Raw genomic sequence first — 19,319 nt, 5'->3', positions numbered from 1 at the left:
GCTGCTTGAAAGAAAGGGGTCATCATTTCCTCTTGGATCTAGAAATGTACTTTTTTATTAGTATTTTAGGCCAAATGTCTACATACAGATTGAGTCTAGATCCATGAGGAGAACTGGGCACAAATATAAATTCCTTTTACAACACTTGCAATAAAAAAATAAATTACAAGAACACAGATCAAAGCTTTCCTAAGGAATAGATCAATGCAAATCTACCCATTCATTTTCAATGAAAGCAGCTGTGAACTCACCTCAACAAGCTGTTCTTTCTGCTCTGATAGCTTGCAAGTATATTCTGCTACAGCTTCAAGATTTCCTTCTACTCCTGTGATTTTTAATGCTTTGAGAACCATATGATCTGTATGGTATTTTAGAAGATCTGCTGCCAGAGATGTTGCTGCACTGTGGACCTTGAAGAGCATTAAAAGAAGGAGAGATAAACATGGAACAGAAAAAAAAATATCCATCTAGTACCAAGTCAAACAAGCTTAAGAGACAGATTAATTTTTCAAGAAGCAAAATATTTACTGCCACGAAAGCTGATATACAGCTTGCTTATTATCAGGAGTTTTATTTCTTCAATTACTATTCAAAGATAAAATCCACTGCAATTAAAAAAGCCAAAAAACTCCCCCCACAAAAAAAAACCCAAGAAAAAACCAACTCCACAACCACATATGAGGAAAAAAAAAAAAAAAGCTGGGTAAAATGAGGCCATCAAGTTTTAACACTGCTGCTTTCTGACTGTGTTACAGATGGGGAAAAATTAGGTGCATTAATCTGTGGGTCACCAAGTTCAGCATAAGCAAAGCACAATGGTCATTCCACTTCTCTGAAAGAACACACATTGAATTGTGTGAATCAGACTGGAGCCACATAAAACTGAATTTATAATATATTAGGAATTAGAATTATCAGTGACACAAAGAAAAGCTTGAATATAATCAGCTTGTGACACAACCTTAGGAAAGTATAAAGTACCTTTTCTACAAGGAGATGCATCTTGAAGATGTCTCAATCAATCTGCCTGCACTCCCAAGCAAGGAGAAGCTTCTGATTTAAACACAGCCCTAAATCCAGACACTCAGAAACTGTGCTGTGAAGGACTCTGCTTGATGACAGCTACCAGTGACAGCTGCTGCTAGCTCTAGTAACTAGTCACTAGGTTACCTGTGGCCTTCAATCAGCCCCATGTTAAGAACATAGGTAAAACCAAAACAGCAACCCCTCTAGAGACAGCAGAGTATGCTCATAGGACTACTGAGAGTCTTGCAATACTGCACTCATTTTGCTAGACTACACTGAGTACAGAACAAACTTGGTGTTCAAGAGAAAGTATTTTTCCAGCTCTTATGAATGCAGTGAGCTTGGAACTCACTTCATAGAGAAGAGTTTACTGGAATGGTATGTTGGGGTTTTTAATTCACTGGACTCCATTTTTATACCTTTCCTCTGGCAGTACTTCCTGTGCATCCAGAATTAAGTGGTTTTTTGTTGTTTTTTTTTTTTTTTTTTAATTTCACAAAAGATAAAACAACTGAATTATTGCCTCAAAACCTGCTGCAATTGTTTTTTGAGGGGGAAAAACCAGCTATGACAACCTGTTATAAACTATTTATGTATCATTGCTCACATGGCATTACAAATTAGTAAAATCACTAATCCCAGAAATGAAGTCAGCTCTGAAGAAAGGGTATCTGAAAGGCTTGTAATGCTGGAGTAGAACTAGCAATTCTCATTTATATCTAGACTACACAGAGATCACCTTTTTCCTTAGAGATTATGTTCACCCTGATCCAAAATAGAAATATACTTCTACTTAATGCTGTCTCTGATCCTGAGCAGTAAAATAACCCCAAGAAAGGAATATAAATTCTGTTTCTTCCATAAAAAGACAGAGACAGGTGAGAACTACTTTAACAAGGCTGGCTTTTGTTCTCAGCCACTCAGGCTCTCAAAACCATTTTAATTAGAGTCACGACATTTGAATTTAACCAGTAGAAATCCTGGTTGCTGACTAATGCACTGCAGCACCCCAAGTCAGGCTGATAGGACAGACTTCAGTCATGTAAGCATGGCCACTCTGGGATCAATTCAATCACTACACAGAGAACAATAAAAATTATAAAATTCTCTAAACTTACTTCTAAGAGCACAAATCCTTTCTTTCACACAACATATTCCAGCCACCTGTGGCTTTATGATCTATGTAATTAAACAGTCACATCCTAATTTGACTGTGAACTCTTCCACCTCATTCAGCATGGGAGGCAATGTTACTCAAAAAGGATAATCTCCCAGTTAAAGCACTGTGAAGTGCACACATTCCAAAGAGAATGCCACTTTGGAAAAGCTCTGCTACCCATTTCCTCTATAATGGTGACTAAATTACAAAGCAGCACATAATCCCAGTGCAAAAACTATGTATCCTCCACTTTCTGGAGCCCAACACTCTGCCTGACAGCAGAAGTGCAACTGAACTGAAACAGACTGAAAGTACTGTTCAAACCTTCAGGACAGTGGCAGGAACTATAGTCCAGAAGACAAAATTTCTCATTTTGCCTATGGTAAAAAAGGGGAGAAAGATTTTTTTCAGCAGCTGAGGTTTCCTAGTTAGAGTAGCTGACAGCTCAGCCTAAGCAAGTTGACCACACTTCTAATATCTTTGCACTGCTCTGTGTTGAAACTCACAGTTCTTAATCTTAATTTCTCAATCTGGTTAAAAGAACAGCAATTTGAAGCAGTTGAAAAGATAGCTGAATGACATGCAAATATTTAGGAAGATGCCAGAAACCAGATTCTTTATTTCCTTCAATTCTGTTGAACAGACAAGGCAGCAATGCTATCCTTGAAAGAAAGGTTGAAGACCCTGAGCAGCAAGTGCAGTCCATCCCATGTACCAAATGAGGCAGCTATTCCATGTGTGTATGCAAGCTGACCACAGCATACTTGCACTTAGCAAAAGAATAATGATTTACTACAGACACACATACAGCTGCCAACTGCTGAGGAAAAAAAACCTCTTGAGTATAAGGCACTGTCATAACATATTTCTTCTAAGGAAATAAGTAGGACAGGCTAAGTACAAATAAACTGCAAATGTAATTTATTAATTTAGGCATACTCTAGAAGAAAATGTATTTACAAACAGTGATGTATACATCCCCAAGGGTTCTTTGCCTTTACATTTAAAATAATGATTACATACATAGTACTTACTTCCAAAAACTTTTTTTGTGGGTGAGCAATGAGCCTGTGCAGCCAACAGATTTCTAATCACTAAGGACAAAGATATGTAGCTAGCTCCATGATATAATTCTGATTTGGTTACTCTTGTCTATAACAGACAACAGTCTTCTTGGGTACAGGATCCCATTTAACAACCTCATGTATAAAAAGTAAGAAATTCGAATTTTTATTCACCTTTTCTTGCTTAAGCTGCACTTACCTCTCTTTTAAGTTCATTCATGCACTGGCATGTTTTTAAAATGGCTACTTCCAAGTCTTCCATGAGATCCTTTGTCTTTTGGTTTTGCTGCAAACCAAAGAAAGAAACCAACAAGACATTACACGAAAAACCCAGCAAACCCCACCTTCATATGTCATTAGCTCAAGAAGCTTTAGAAGACAGCCTTTTCTTTCTAGATGAATTTATTTCACTTGTGCAGCCTGTGCATATTCTAGTCAAAAATTTATTTTATAGAAACATTTATCACCAAATTAAATCTAAAACCAATAGTGATGCAATCTGATTGACTGCTTGTGTTCAACAGGAATTTATTTCTAAACCTCACTGAGCTTTTTTCAGGAAAATGGTTTCCTAGACATCTGCCAGAAATCTTCTACCTGACCATCCTAAAGTAAAACAAGTGTTTAAGGCTTTTTTTTTAATATAAAAACCCTTTTAAAATAAAATGGTACCTAAAATGTTATACCAAACATTCTATAGTGAATGAAAAAAATTCAACTTTAATTCACCTTGCAATGAAGCTGTTGAGCTGAAACCAAAAATCCACCTCAATGAGCTGTTACTATTTTATCTCCTACTGCGTCTTTAGTCACAATCAGGCTGGGTTATTTATTAATGAAAATACTTAATGCATAAGCACACATGTGCATGCCCAAGTATTTTCACAGATCATATATATGCATAATCTTGTACTAGGCTTTCATTTCCATCTCTTGAAATGTAGTCTGTAAAATACTTAAGATGTGATCACTTTCCACCAGTAACAGAGCTTAGAAATAAGCAAGTGTCCTGGTTTTGACTGGTCTAGAATTAATTTCCTTATAAACCTGGCATGCTGCTGCTTCAGATGTCTGATAAAAACACTGCTGACAACGTGGTATTCAGTTATTGCTGAGCAGTGTTTGCACAGCTGCCTACCAGGGCTAACCACCAACACCAAGCTGAACACAGGTTTAGCTCCTGTAGTTAAAGGGAGTCTATGCAATTAATATTCTATATGTGTCTTGTTTGTCACAACAATATTCTGTATTATCAGTAAGATTTATATGTACTTCAAACTACACTACTGCATTAAAAAGACCTGACTGCAGTACCTGATTCAAAGAGGAAAAAGGAACAAAAATGCTTTCTCTTAAGAAATAAGAGTTGAGTAAATATCAGTTGAGTAAATATCCTATACCAGGACACATCTGTCATATTTCAGTGTTGATAAGACTGTGCTATACATATCCCCAGGATCAAGACTGAAAGCAAGTCAGCATCAAAACCAGAAGCTGCATTTTCCATCTCTGCTTCCCCTTTTACATGTTCTTCAAAATGACAGAAGATACAAGTAAGACAAATGACAGAGGCAGGCTTAACATGCTTCTTCTCTAAAAGCTACCATCATTTAAACCATGTAAAAAAGGAAAAACAAAAATAGCCTTATTGTTTCTCTTCTCTTTCCATAATATGAAAAACACAGTCAATTTTTTATACTGTTTCCCTTTCCAATAGTTTTAACTCTTTCCAATAGTCCACTAAAAACAAGAAAGAAAACTGTGATCACTGCTATGGGATAAAGGCAATTGAAATCTCTGAACTCCATCAAAGGACTTAACTCTTTAAGACTGTGCAATGATACTTCTGTTCACTGCCTTGTTTCCACTCAACTTCATTAAAATTAGTCTACTACCATCAGTAGCCTAATTTAGCCATCAAAGAATCAATGAAGCAATACCATTGGGGTAGGGGGAGGAGAGAACATATGGAAGCTGCAGAAGATCAGAACAAACTATGGCTTCCTTGATCAGCTCCCACTGTGAGGAATACACTCAGTTCTCTCTTCCTAGAAGAAAGACTGCATTCAAAATTCTTTTCAAAGTAGAGGTGAAAAGATTTACTTTGCTAAAAAGCTCTTACAGCTTGCATCCACACTGAAACCAGCTGCTCTAGTTCCATTTTAGCCTGTTTAGACAGCTCCAAAATGTGTTCTCTGTGCTCATGACTGGTATAGGCAGAATCTGTGAAGTCTTCTGTATGTTCCAGGATAACTTCCAGCATTGTTGAAAGGTTCTCTTTTGAGAGAAAATAAAGATTCTCACGGAGACCTTCCACCTTATTCTGAAAATGAAGCACATCATTTCCTTCAGAATTTACGTGACTTAGTTGTGACGCAAATGCAGAAAGTAGATCCATTATTTTACATGTTATTTATCTACTTAGTGCCTTCTAAAATTATTCCCTTATTTTCAAAGTAATCCAACAATTTGCTTGTGTCCAGACCTGCAGTTTTAGGTTTGGGATGTTTTTTAAAAGTGATAATACAATCTGCAGTTTACTAGCCCCTTACAAGGAATAACAGCAAATACATCATCGTTCTACTGCTGTCAAAAAAAAGTTCCCAAGTTCAGTAAGTTTCAGAAATTAAATATGTTCTTAAATTCAAATTAAATTAAATAGATTTTGTTTGATCTTTCCACATCCATGTAATCCATTTTGAGTAGTTTTCTAAAAATGTGTATGTAGAAAATTGAATACTTTGGGGCGCTCTCAAAAAACTTCAGTTGAAATTTAAAGAGGGGAAATGGATAAACAAATAAATTGAATCAAAGTGACAGGTTCAAAAGCAGTAAGCCATGGTTGCTCATTAACTGTTCTTAATAGAATAAGAAATTTAGAAAAGCCTTTATGAGGAAAAAAGTCCACTGAGCTACAGGCTACAATTTCAATTCAGAACATTTCTTTTGAATGACAGTTTGCTCTTTTAAATGTTCATATGAATATTTCTGTGTGCAGTTTTAAAAACACTAACACAAAGCAAGAATTCTAAAACAACAACTATTAATGAAGGTCTGATCAGATCCTGATGCTTCAGTTTATTCAATGTCAATGAATCACCTCAACAAAATATCAGAGCTCTGAATGCATACTGATTCAGAGAGGTGTATTTTGGCAATGACTACTAAATTATAGGCACCTCTTGACAGATTCTTTAACACTTTGGGACAGTAATTTAAGTCAACGCTGCTGAAGAGATGCAGTTTCATGATCTTAAACCTAAAACCACCTTCTTCTCCAACATCCTAGTTAAGAGGTACTTTATTGGCTGTAAAAAACAGTATTATGTCTACTCTTACCTTGAATTCTTTGATGCCAGAATATATGCTGATGGGGGCCACTTCATTTTCTCCATTTGGCCTAGAGTCAGTTACAATTTCTATTACCTGTTCCAAAGCTAGTCTCATCCGATGAAAAACTCCATCTTTGTTAATACGAGCAGATTCACAGTCTGGATGCCTCAGACAAGTCTTTTTAAAGAAAGTAGAGCAACTATTATGAGAAAGTACACATGCTGTATATTGAAATCAATACTTCCTGCTAAGGCAAGTCTAAAGAATGTGTTTTAAAAATGGTGCATTCTTTCTGTTAAACTGCTGTTAAGTCAAATTCACACCATTACTCAGAATATAAAGATTTTCTTTCCTCATTCTTTACACTTAAACCCTTCTTTAGCATGAAATCTCAAGTGAGGCTGAGAGAGGAGAGTCAGCTCTCCAGGCAGATGCCATGCTTTGTGATTTACCCAAGCTGTGTAAGGGTGCACAAACTCACTCACCTTTGAAGCAGTCAGGAGCATCATAGTGCACTTCTCAAGAACAGCCCTAGATGCTGCCATTCTAGCCTTTTTCTTCTCATCCTTCAAATCCTAAATGCCAAAAAGAAAGAAAAAAACAAAGCCAAATATTACACAGTATCTAAATATTAATTGCTTGTGAGACTGGAAAAAAGGAAACTCTTGCAGGTGAATGGTTTGTGAGAAAGCATTCTAATTTCTGCCTAACGCATGATCTACAACTTACTTTTCAGACAGAATTTAATTTATGCATTTATAGAGCCATATATTGGCTCTATTGAATTCAGATTTCAAAGAAAGAGGATCTCCAAGATACAGAGCATGTTACATAAACTTGCTAATTTTGACACCTTGATCATAAAGCATTATTCATGAAACAGAAAAATTAGGTGAAAAAAATAGCTGACAAGAAGTATTTTCTGAAATGAAGGGGAGGGTAAGGTAGAGACAGAGAACAACTGCTTTTATTGCACTGCAGTGGAGGAAATGTAAACTAAATCTTTTTTTCTACTTGAGTGTTATATTTGCTACATGCCAGTAATAAAAAAAGTCTTAATAGGCTGAAAAAGCAATTCCTTGGTATTTCTCTGTTCTGAGTACAGAAACTTTAAGACTTTCCAGATAAAGACGGATACACCTGCAAAATTGAACTATACCCCCAGCAAAGTTCATCAATACAGAAGAGTTTAGACTCTAAACCAGGATGTGAGGGAAGAGGGCAAGACATGAATTCTCAACAAACAAGAGGGTCTAGCAAGGGGAAGAACTTAAAAAGTTATAACTATGATCTTCTCATTGCTCACAGACAGCTGAGTGCTACCTGAGAGTCAAACAGGAAACGGAATGGCTGAAGGTTTACAGGAGATAATTAATTAATCCTAATATACTCTAGATTAACAAAAACACCCAGATAAATCACAGCAGCAGTCTCTTTTGACATTTTTATAATGTTTATATTTAGCAACTACAGAAAATCTTTAAGATCAAAATCACATTAAAAACCAAACCAACAAAACAACCAAACAAGAAAATGGTTAATTTCTGAAATTCTGACATTACATTCTGATAAATCTGATAGCACCCAAGAATTTATGGCACACTTAAAAATACTATGAGGGATGTTTCCACCCCATAAAGCTAGCAGTGCCACAAAGCAGTCTACACATTGTAAGCTGAGCATCTCAAGAAAGTCCTGAAACAATTGAAGAAGTGGTAATGCAGGACTCTTTCCAAAAGAGTCAAGGAGGCAAGGAGAGGAATGCAGATCATCACTTCTGACATTGAAAATCCAACATAACTGAAAAGACTACAACTTTGTAATAATGCATGTTTTCCTCCCAAAGGAACAACTGCTTCAGGGAAAAAAAACTTCAGGGGAGAAAAAAGGGTTCACTTCTAAGCAGGTATTTCCCTTAATTTTAAGTAGCTTTCCCAGTCCTGGTTCTTTGACACTAAGCATGCACACACCAACAGCAAAAGGAAACAGATGACGTTGGCAAATTTGTTTATACAAACTGAATTCTGAATTTTGCTGGATATTAAGGACTCTGTATATTCATATCAAACCCTGGTTTGGTTCTGAACAGAGGACTGGATTATCAAGGGAAAGCAACTAGAGCTCAGAGCAGAAGTCTTAAGCCTCACCAAACCCTTAAATTTACAACTAACTTAAATTTGGAAGTAGTGGGAAAAAAGCTTCTGGTACAAATGAAAGGCTTTGAAAAAGCAACTGCATGTGAGAAAACTCATTGCCTTAACATAAGGTTTTGATCTAAACCTAGAAAAATATTCCAGAATGAATAATAATAATAATAATAACAACAAACAAACCATCAAGCCACCCAAGCAGATGCTTTATTAGAATCTGTTTGGAGTTTTCTAAAATAATGAAATCCTACATGCAAACATCAAATACTTCTGTCAAGTAACAACAGACTAACTCCACCAGAGTAATGAGCCAAAAGACAGTGACTGAAGCCAAAAGACAATGCAACTAACACACACCCAGGGTTCTGGAAGATATGCAGGGCAAACAGTGCAGCCACATTTTCTCGGGCTGAGCTTTAAAATCAAAAGATGTTTTGGGTGGAAGAAGGAGAGGGCAGGCTCCAGAGACAGGACAACAGCACTTGTTTTGTTTTCTTTTATCATCCCAGAAGAACCCACACCTTCTTGATAATAAGATGAAGATGACATCATGCACCATCTCTCACAATCTTTCACTAATACTTACATTTTGCCTGTCTCCAGTTAAATGGGCAAACTCCACCATTTCATTTCCAAACTGGCTGAATATTTGTACAAACTCCTGGAAACTACTGACTTTTTCTAGTTGTTCCATTGTTGCAAGAACCTGCAAGATAAGAGAAAACACTGTAGATTATTGAGATGTTGAACAAAAAACATTATCATTGAATTAGGAGTACTACTATTTCCAGACACTTATAAGTTGTGCAAAATGTATGTATTTTGTTACTTTTTAAGCATTAATAACTCAACATCCAGAAATCAAATGTAGGTTAATTATCATGCTTCATTCAAAGTGTTGTCAGCCCTCAAAATCATTTTCCTTGTTCCTCATGGTATTAAGAACAACAGTATTAATGGATTCAGCTTCCAGATCCAGGAAAAAAATGTGTCTTTAAATTTAACATGACAGTAACAAGTGCAAATTAGATCCCTGTGTTATATCCCTGTATTGTAACTCTCCCTTTCAGCTGCCTAACTTTTACAGTCTACGATCACAGTTGCATAGACATGTGTTTCAGTGGCTCTCTATGTTAAAAAAAACAAAGCAAGAGAATTCAACAAAACTGAACAAAAAAGTTAGAAATAAGTGAATACATAGTTTTATACTTTCCATAACAACCTACTCTAACTCTGGAGATTTTTATTAGTTGCATATAAAACAAAGAACTAAATATACTCAAGTTGTATCAAGCTCTTACTCAAGATACATTAAAGTATGTAAAATCAGCATTCTTTTAAACATTCAGCAAAGACTATCACAGAGCTTATAAATTACTGATTACTGAAGGTATCCTGTGAAGTCACTACATTATGGACTATAATAGAAATTAACATCTGCTTTTTTCAGGTTAGACATACTTGCTAATCTGCAAGTGGTTTTTCAAACCCTAAATGTCTTCAGAAGGGAAAACACTCAAAGCAGTTCTGTATTGTCTTTCAGACTGGAGATAAGACACTGCATGAAAATTTAACACACTGTACTTGAAAGGAAGAAACTTCAACTGATTTTCCTTTTCTATGCCAAAATATCTTCCCCACAACTACAAAAGCAGTGTACACACCTGATTGACAAACTCCCATTTCTCTATAACCTTGGCAAACTCTCCTAGAGGCAAACATTTATTTGTGCAGCAGCCGCCCAATCTCAGTTGTAACCTAAGCAAATGTTCCACTAAATCCTGTGACTGCTGTGGAATTCACTGCTTTATCAAGCAATATTAGACTGCAGAAATCTGTATATTATGCTGGGCAGCCAGTTCCACAAAGGCTGCAGAAACAAGGAGTTTTCCTGATTGGAGTGCTGATGCTGTGAGAAAGGCTGGAGTGCGAAGGACTTCCATGAGAGATGGAAGAAGGAGAGAACCACAGGACTGGGAAAGTGAGAATGTAGAAAAGCAAATGTGGATAAAAGAGTAAAACATACAAGCTAAGGTCCAACTTCCTCTTCTAAGAATAGATAAAAAGAAATATTAATAATGCTCAACCATTCTAGGTTTAAGTGAATGTAGTACTTTGTGAGCATGACTGTGGTTACAAACAACTGTTAAAGTTTTTCGTGTTTCTCCCATGATAAATTCCCTGTCAAATAAAAATTTCACATGTATTTCCATTGCATTGAATAATTCTAGACATCCCAGGCAGAGTTGACATTCTGAAGGACTGTATAGACAGCTCTAAATTTGTCTAACACTTATTCAAGATGCTGATACAATGCAAAATAAGTGTGATCCATAATTTTTAATTTTAAAACTTTAAACAAGCAACATGCGGATAGTAATGAAGACATACATTTTTTAATTAAAAGGTTAAAAAACGTAAAAAAACCCTACGTCTTTAAGCTCTTATTAACATCTAAATTAGCACTAGGTATTGCACAGCTGCTGCTGCAGGATGAATGTCGCCTTGCAGACAGTATTCATGGGCTGACATCACTTCTGGGCACATCCATATTTTGATCTAAAATGAACAGGGCAGCAACTCCCCCACTGTCTGTCACTTCCCTGCTCATTGTTCAGGCTCCCCTAACCTGACTGGTGACAGGGAGTGGAGCAAAACCTTAAGCTCACTGATGCAGTGACTAAGTCTGCGGGACAATGAAACTGATTTTGTAGTTAGGAAAGGTAGGAAAGATGTGGGCATATATAGAAGAAAATGTATGCAATCCAAGAACACAAGGACAGCATACAGGGTGCAGAGAATGTGGAAGCAGGAACAGGATCACTGGGGATCATCAGCTAGAGGCTGGATTCCAGAACAGATGACCATTCTGGAAGATCTAAATCACTTTGTTTGTCTGAGGGATTAGATGTCCAACCACTCATCTGTTTTTCTACCATTTGCCCTTGATTAACTCTTTATTCACATGAGGAAGATGATGACAATGAAATAAAGATATTCAGAAATAGAGAGGGGAAAAAAAAAGGCAACAGAAGTTTAACACTAGGCATTCAGTCTCTAAGATAAAAATGGATCTGAGATGATCTGGAACAGTGACGCATTTCAAGAAGCCAGAATCCTCTCCAGTTGGCAGTACTGATGATGCTTTTTCTTCATTTCTATCCTCTTTGCCATATTATACTACAGTGCCTCAGAGTATTTGTGTGTACTTCTTAGATTCCTGCCCATATTATCCCTCTACTGCAATGTCTCCTACAGAAGAACCTCTTTGCTATCCAGCACAGCATTATCTGACACACTTTTCCAGACTGTACTTTATAAAAATTAGGGCATATATAAATACTAGGCCTGTCTAAGACACCATCGTTTATTTAATCTGGTCTTAAAGATACAAACTGCTCTACTGGTACCACAGACAAAAGCAGGCTTTCCCAAACACATGCACTATGCACAGAAAGGAGAATGCAGTAAAACCCAGAAGATAACAAAGACTAGCAGTGTCCTGGGGAGCATCAGGCACAGCACTGCCGGCTGGCCAAGGGAGGGGATTGTCCTGCTCTGCTCTGAGCTGGGGCAGCCTCACCTCCAGTGCTGGGGCAGTTGTAGGTGACACAATATAAGAAGGATATAAAGCCATGGAGAGTGTCCAAAGGAGGGCTATGAAGGTGAAGGGCCTTGAGAGGAAACTGGATGAGGAGGAGTTGAAGTCACTTGGTCTGTTCAGCCTGGAGAAGAGGGGACTGGGTGGAGTTAAAACTTCCTGGTGAGAGGAAGAGGAGGCACAGGCACTGATCTCTTCTCTGTAACAGGATTGAAGGGAATGGCCTGAAGTCTTATCTGGGGAGGTTTAGATTGGATATTAGGAAAAGGCTCTTCATCCAGAAGGTGATTGGGCACTGGAACAGGCTTCCCAGGGAAATGGTCACAGTACCAAGCCTGACAGAGCTCAGGAAGTGTTTGGACAGTGCTCTCAGGCACATGAGGTGATTCTTGGGCATGTTCAGGGCAGGGTCAGGAGCTGGACTTGGGTCCCTTCCAACTCAGAATATCTTACAATTCTATGCCTATGGCAGTCAGAGGCACAGTTACTCTGGACTATGAGATTGCCTGAAATGCTTTCAAAATTAAATGGTGCACGTATGCTTACTATATTCACATCAGTGTATATATGACAACATTTTCATGTATGTTTAAAATTATCAGAAACTTAGCCTGCTCCTGAAAGGATATATTCCCTCCTTATCCTTTCATGATATGTGCATTTGCATAATTGCTTCATAGCCTAAACCCACCACTTTTGGAAAGGTAAATTAATTAGGATCACTGCATGGCTGCAGACAACAGCAGAAAAGCAGCAAAAGATAATAAATGCACCATTCTGGTCTTCAGAGCAAAAAAAAGACCAAAGCTAAAAGGAACTTCAGCAAACTGATATTGCTAAAACTGCTGCCAACTGAATCAACCACTGAGAGAAGAAATGAGCACAAAGAGAGCAGATCTGTGCTGCCAAGTCTAAAGCCAGAGAGAAGCAGTTAATTTCACTGGTTGGGAATTCTGGGTTGAACTGAGTGTCTTGGATCTAGGTGCTGCAAAATAGAGACCAACAGGTCTGGAAAGTAAACTGGGACAAAGGAATTGAGACAGCATGAGGAGTCAAAAGTGGAAAGAGGAGCACTGCTCTGGATTACAAGCTCAAAATTAATGGAAAAACTCAGGCCTTATCAGGTTCTCATTTTTCAAACATAGGATTTTTCTATTTTTGTTTTAGCAAATTGTGAAGAAAAAAAATGGAAGAATACCCTACAGGCAAGACAGTGAAGTCTGCACTGCATGAAATAGATTAAATTTGAGGTTAAATGGGCCTTCATACATTATTTAAACCAACCAAGTAGTTTCATCCTAAGTTTCAAGACCTAAGTTAAACTGCACAAAACCCTTTTAATCTGTAAACCTCTGTAAACCTCACTTTTCTGGCACAGACTTTTATGTGCATTCCTCACAGCTTTTTGCTTAGATGCCATAATATTCTCCTTGTCTTGATCCTGAGAGTACAAACATCCTGTCATTAGCAAGTAGATTTATTGACCATTTTATCAACAGACACACTTTTCACTTCACAGCAAATTTAAAGTTCAACAAGCAGTAACACAGCATCTTTTCCAGCATAATAAGTGAATAAAGCAATGTGGGTGACATAAAATGCAGAATCACTAAAAATCGTTATTTTAATCCTACTGACTCAGAGCCAATCCCTTTCAAATACCTGGTAAGTAAATATGTGTAAGACATTCCTTTTTATCTCTTTATTTTATAATTCCTCCAGAGAGACAATGACAACATCACATTTACCACCACTCTTTTGCAGGTATCAGTTAAACAAAACAGAAAAAAAGCTACAATACCTTGTTCCTGGAAGTTATAATTTGCTTAATAACAATTCTGTCTGCCAACACCAGCACCTTTGTGACAGAAGAAAGCAACAACCTTGCAGCTTTTACCACACCCGTTTTGTCTGTAAAGATTGTTATGTGGCTATCAGATTCTGGATGATCCAAGCTTGCCACATCTGTAAGCTGTGCAATTGTTTCACCTAGAAGGAAAAAAAAAAAAGTGACTTTCCATACTTAGAAGAAATTTACTTGGCTATTAAGCATTCTTAACTTTTACCTTTGAGGATAAGACAATCTCAGAGCTACCTACAACTCTCTATTTCGCTTCATTTCCTTCAACCGACTGTTGGTGGCACCCTCTCCATATTTAAGTGTGTATTACAATTCACTGCTACCTTATTTTCCATCTGTAACATACACTAATTTTCTTACAGTAATCTACAGCTATTTGAGAATGAGAGTGATGAGAGGAATTAGGGAGTGTGGAGGGAGAAAACATTAATGGGAGGCATTTTTCTGATTCTAATAGCAAAAGTCAAACCAATGTCCACACTTGCAGCATCAATCCACAGAAAGAGTGGGATATAGCAAGGAAGAAAGAACTACAAATTGCCCTCCACTTTCCAAATTTCAATTAGCATCCCCATAATTTATGGATTTCCTATTCCTGTCTCCAGAAGTCTCCAGGCATGAATAATAAAGAGATTCCAAACAGTAACTTTGCAACTTAGAGGATGGAAGCATTATAGTGAGAGACTACTGCGCTTTACATTCCAAGGAGGGCCACTACACAGAGCACTGTCAGACAGGAAAGGGAGAAAGGCAAAGAAGTGCTGATTTTTGGTTCATCACTATATTTTATTCAATGTGCATTTAGTTAAGCAGTTAAATGGGCTGAATTGACCAGTTTTATTTTTTATGCAGGTAAAAACCCTACATTCACTGCAGCTAATGGATTTCCTTATCTGAGAAAGAAACACAGACCCTGTCCAATTTCATGTTCTGGAGTACCCTAGATAGTAGTGCAATGCATGAAAGACAAAGCAATTTGCTGTAACCAGAGAAGGGGTGCTGGGAGACTGAGATCAGGCAAGTTCTGAGACATGATTTTTGCTAGCATGCAACACAAGATGATCAACCTACAACTGACCTATAGATCATCCTTAAAGATAAAATCTAGGATATTTAATAAAATTCCCTATGACTCATCTTCAAAACCTCAACACCTAAGCAGGCAAAATACTCCAAAAGCCTGATAAAGCCAGTGCTCCCATTTGAAGAACTTGCATTATTCTGGTACTCCAGAAATACCATACACTATAGAAGAAGGAAGGCCTGACAGTCCTTCAACCCACAGAGCTCCACATTTCATAGTGCTTCTCTCCTCTGATAATTGTAATCCCTTGGGTTCTTAAGAAGCTGAAATAGTACTGCAGTATGGAAAGGAACTTCCAGTACATTTGCTGGGACCAGGCCAGGTCACAAAAGGCATGCTACAAATAATCAGAGAGTCACTCCAATATCCCATACTAGAGTACAGTCTGAGACAGTGAGTTCCACAGCTGAAGTACCTGAAAATGGATTAGAAGCAAGAGGAATTATAAAAGTACAGCTACAGTTCAAAGAGTGGGGGGCAGCCAGATGGGCACTCCCAGTGAAGCTGTAGGACAAGTCTCCAGTCAAGAGATCATTTGACAGTAAAACATGGACTATTGCCTTCTCCACAGTTCAATTCATTTCACCTCACACCAGTCTCTACTTGTTCACCTTTGTCAGCAGATTAATCTATTTCTTTGGCCTCATCATATCTGTGACAACACAAAATGCTGTAGAAACACACAGAGAACAATTACAACAGATGAGAAGTTATTTTGTTAATAAGAAAGGATGCACACCATTACCCCATTTCTTATGCTATGGGATTCACCTTATTGAGGATGAAGGTGAAGCAGCTAGTCACACACAGAGTGATCAGAGAACACTGAAACACCTGCCTGTCAAAAGCTCCAGATAGCCATAGAAACTCAAGACAGAACAAAAACTTCCTTCTCTGCCTATAGATCTGCAACTACAGGAACAGGAATAAAGCCCTGAGAGTAAGCTGTGGGGTACAAGAGCTATTGGGGTAAAGAGCTGGAGCTAAGGAAGCTATAACCAGCTGGGTGTGCATCAGTCCATAAAACACATCTAAGCATGTCAAAGACAGTTCAGTGTCTGTAATTCTCCTAGCATGACTGGGAGATTATGATAATTGGGTGATATTGCCAATGATAGAAAGACAACTGTCATATCCATCTCAAAGAAGGTTAACAAGAAAAATTCAGGCAACAGTGGGCTAGTCAGCCTCACATCAGTCTCCAGGATTACCACTAAAATAATCTTGAAAGAAAAAGGCAATCAGCACAGACCTGCCAGGGTGATAGTCCCTTATTGATCTGACTGCCTTCTACGATGAGATGACACTGTTTTTAAAAAATAAGAAAGTAATGAATGCTGTGCATCTCAGCTCCAGCATGGCCCCTGTCATTTTCCCCCATAGTTTCCTTATTACTCATCAAGGGATATGGACTAAGGGAACAAAAAGATGGGTAGAAAATGAACCTGACTGTTGGGCTTGGGGATGTGATAAAAGGCACAAAGTTCACTGGGCAGTCAACTTCCAGCAGTGTTTCTCTGGGGTTGACAGGAGTCATCAAAACTATTCCCTGGATGATGACCCAGCATGTTCAGCAGGTGTGTGAACAACACCAAAGTGGGTGAGTGTCTGATACTGCAGAGGGCAGGGATAATAGACAGAGGAGCAAGCTGAAAAAAAATGATCTGATAGAAAATCTGTGAAGTCCAACAAGGACAGTAAATACCACATCTGGCTCAGGGTAACACCACTCAGCCCTACATGTTGAGATCAGATGTCAGCCAGGGATCTTTGTGGGGAAAGACAGGGGGGACCAACAAAGAGTTGGAGTCAGCAAGAACGGCAGCTGCACCTGGAAGACAGGAATGATTCTTCCCTTCCTTCTGGCACTTGTGAGGTAGCACATGGAGCACTATGTCCACTTCTGGGTTCCTCAGCAGCTCAGCTGACATAATGGAGCCAGTGACATAAGGGGAGAGCTTTAAGGGGGAAATTTATTCTGCCCCAAGAAGACAAGGCCGTGGCAGAGCTTTCTGTGCTCTACATCTATCCCCCTAGTGGGCATGTATGGAGAGCCAGCCAGACTGATCCCAGTAAGTATGGTGATGGAACAAGAAGCAAGGAACAAGATGTAAGAAAATACTTTTGCCACAGCAAAGGTGGTCAAACACTTTTAAGTAAAGGCACAAGAAAGAAGCAAAAATGAGAAGTGTAAAAGAAATTGCATGATCTCCATTCTTGGGAGTAAAAATGTCCCTTACAACTTCAGTTATTCTGTGATTCCATTTATCCACTTAAATTTCCATTTTTCGGCCTTCCTAATTTAGCCCTCTCTGTACTAAAACCCAAAGCAAAAATAAGAGAGAGCTATTTATTGCTTTTACTTTATTCCATGTCTTCCTTTAGGGCTATGTAGTCAACTGGCAGAGAATACTGGAAAAGCTATGACACTTATTCCTGACATGTGCTCTCTCTTTTAAATTAGCCAGTCTTTCCAAGTTTTAGAGAGAAAAAAAAAAAAGAAAAAAAAAAAATCCACAGATGGGCATCTAAAATGTGCTTCTTTAAGTTACATTCCACTACTATACTGTCACTGTAAACATTGACACAGTGCAAAAATAATATTACACAAAATCTGCTACATGACCCTCTGCAGTGTTTTAGGATTCTATTTTGAGTCAATCAAATTACAAGGTTTATTACAAGGAAATAGTCATAACAAGTCTGAAACACTTCAGATCACTGATTATACCCTTCTCAAGAGACAGATACAACATCTGTCATCCTTCAAAGCCTCTGCAGGATATGCAACTGATTTAAAGACTCCCTATTTTTCTCAGAAATTGAAATGCCTAATGTTCTAAATCCTTTTGTGTTGAAATCTGTGTTTTATTCCTAACAAAATCTCAATTTCTGAGATACAATCTAATTTATTGGCTAAAAAGAAGTATGAACAGCTCTACCAGATTTCCTCTCCTAAAGAGCAAAGGCTTTCTGCTGCCTATGTTCTAAGAACTCAGGGTTCCTTAATACAGGTCAATATGCTTGGCTGTAATTGTCCAGGAAATTTTTTGGCTTGCTTGGAACACCAAAGTAATTAAAAATGGCACTTGAGTAACCATGCTCAGAAACTGAGTTCAGGCGACATTCACCTGTAAGAATTTATGTGCTCAAAGGACTGTTACTGTGTCCAGCACTGAACAGTCCACAGAGATAATACTGGCTCAAAAACTCCTCCATCAAACAAATAACCAGGAGCAAACATGTTTGCTACACTGAATCTCCCATGTAAGTTGTCAGTTAGATCTCAAAAGCAGGGAACAACTGAGCCATGCCAAAGTAAACGTGAGGCTGACAGAAATGTAAACAACCCATATCTTCACTCCTCTAGACTGAGGCTATTACTGCATAACAGGAAATAAAACTTACAGTGAAAAAGAACTATAGTCTTTTGCTGGGATAAAGTAGCACAGACTATTTTTAGGTTCTGAGCTCCTCCTGCATACAGTAATACAGAGAAAAAAAATATCTAACCACAGCATAAGTGGCAAGTCAAAAAACAGATTCAGACAGCACTGCTCTTCCAGCAGCTGAGATTATCGATGTGAACTTTGGCAATTTTGGCTTGTCAGCACTTTACTTGGATCTCTGAAGAGAAAACACATGCTTCACATAACAAATGGAATGTTTTTAAATTAGGACATTTCTTTTTGCAGCCAAGTTTACTGGAGCGACTAGGAATTTTCAGTCTAAAGTTTATCCAGAACAGTCCTTCAAATCACAAGAACAATCATTCATCATTAGCATGTTTCTAGACATTGTGACTCCTTGTTGAGGGATTTTCAGAGGATTTCTTACAGCACCATGCCCAATTTCTAAGCTTCTTTTTTATTCGTTTAATCACAAATAATAGTATGAACTCTATCCCCAAAGTCTGAGGCCAGAACAGCTATTCAACAAGACATAAACACCAGTTAGGACAGCAAAGATAAGGTTTTCAGGACTCTGAGATCATTTCAAAGACAAAAACCGAACACCCACCCAAGCCCCCTTTTTAACTTA

The 19,319-nt window shown here is 38.0% G+C and overlaps 1 protein-coding gene across 2 annotated transcripts in view; it reads right to left on the bottom strand.

The window, feature by feature from the left end:
• CTNNAL1 (catenin alpha like 1) overlaps window positions 1-19,319 on the bottom strand; it is a 56,899-nt gene that overhangs the window by 15,559 nt on the left and 22,021 nt on the right. For both annotated transcript variants that reach the window (XM_079301068.1, XM_079301067.1), the window contains exons 3-9: window positions 14,135-14,322; window positions 9,319-9,438; window positions 7,068-7,157; window positions 6,589-6,759; window positions 5,372-5,572; window positions 3,449-3,535; window positions 252-410 (exon numbers count right to left, since the gene is read on the bottom strand). In XM_079301068.1, the coding sequence (XP_079157194.1) occupies window positions 252-410; window positions 3,449-3,535; window positions 5,372-5,572; window positions 6,589-6,759; window positions 7,068-7,157; window positions 9,319-9,438; window positions 14,135-14,322 (1,016 nt within the window). The remainder of the gene's footprint in view (window positions 1-251; window positions 411-3,448; window positions 3,536-5,371; window positions 5,573-6,588; window positions 6,760-7,067; window positions 7,158-9,318; window positions 9,439-14,134; window positions 14,323-19,319) is intronic.

This window comes from Erithacus rubecula (genome assembly GCF_903797595.1).
Source record: "Erithacus rubecula genome assembly, chromosome: 3".
Taxonomy (NCBI): domain Eukaryota; kingdom Metazoa; phylum Chordata; class Aves; order Passeriformes; family Muscicapidae; genus Erithacus; species Erithacus rubecula.
This window is presented reverse-complemented; position numbering and strand designations above follow the sequence as displayed.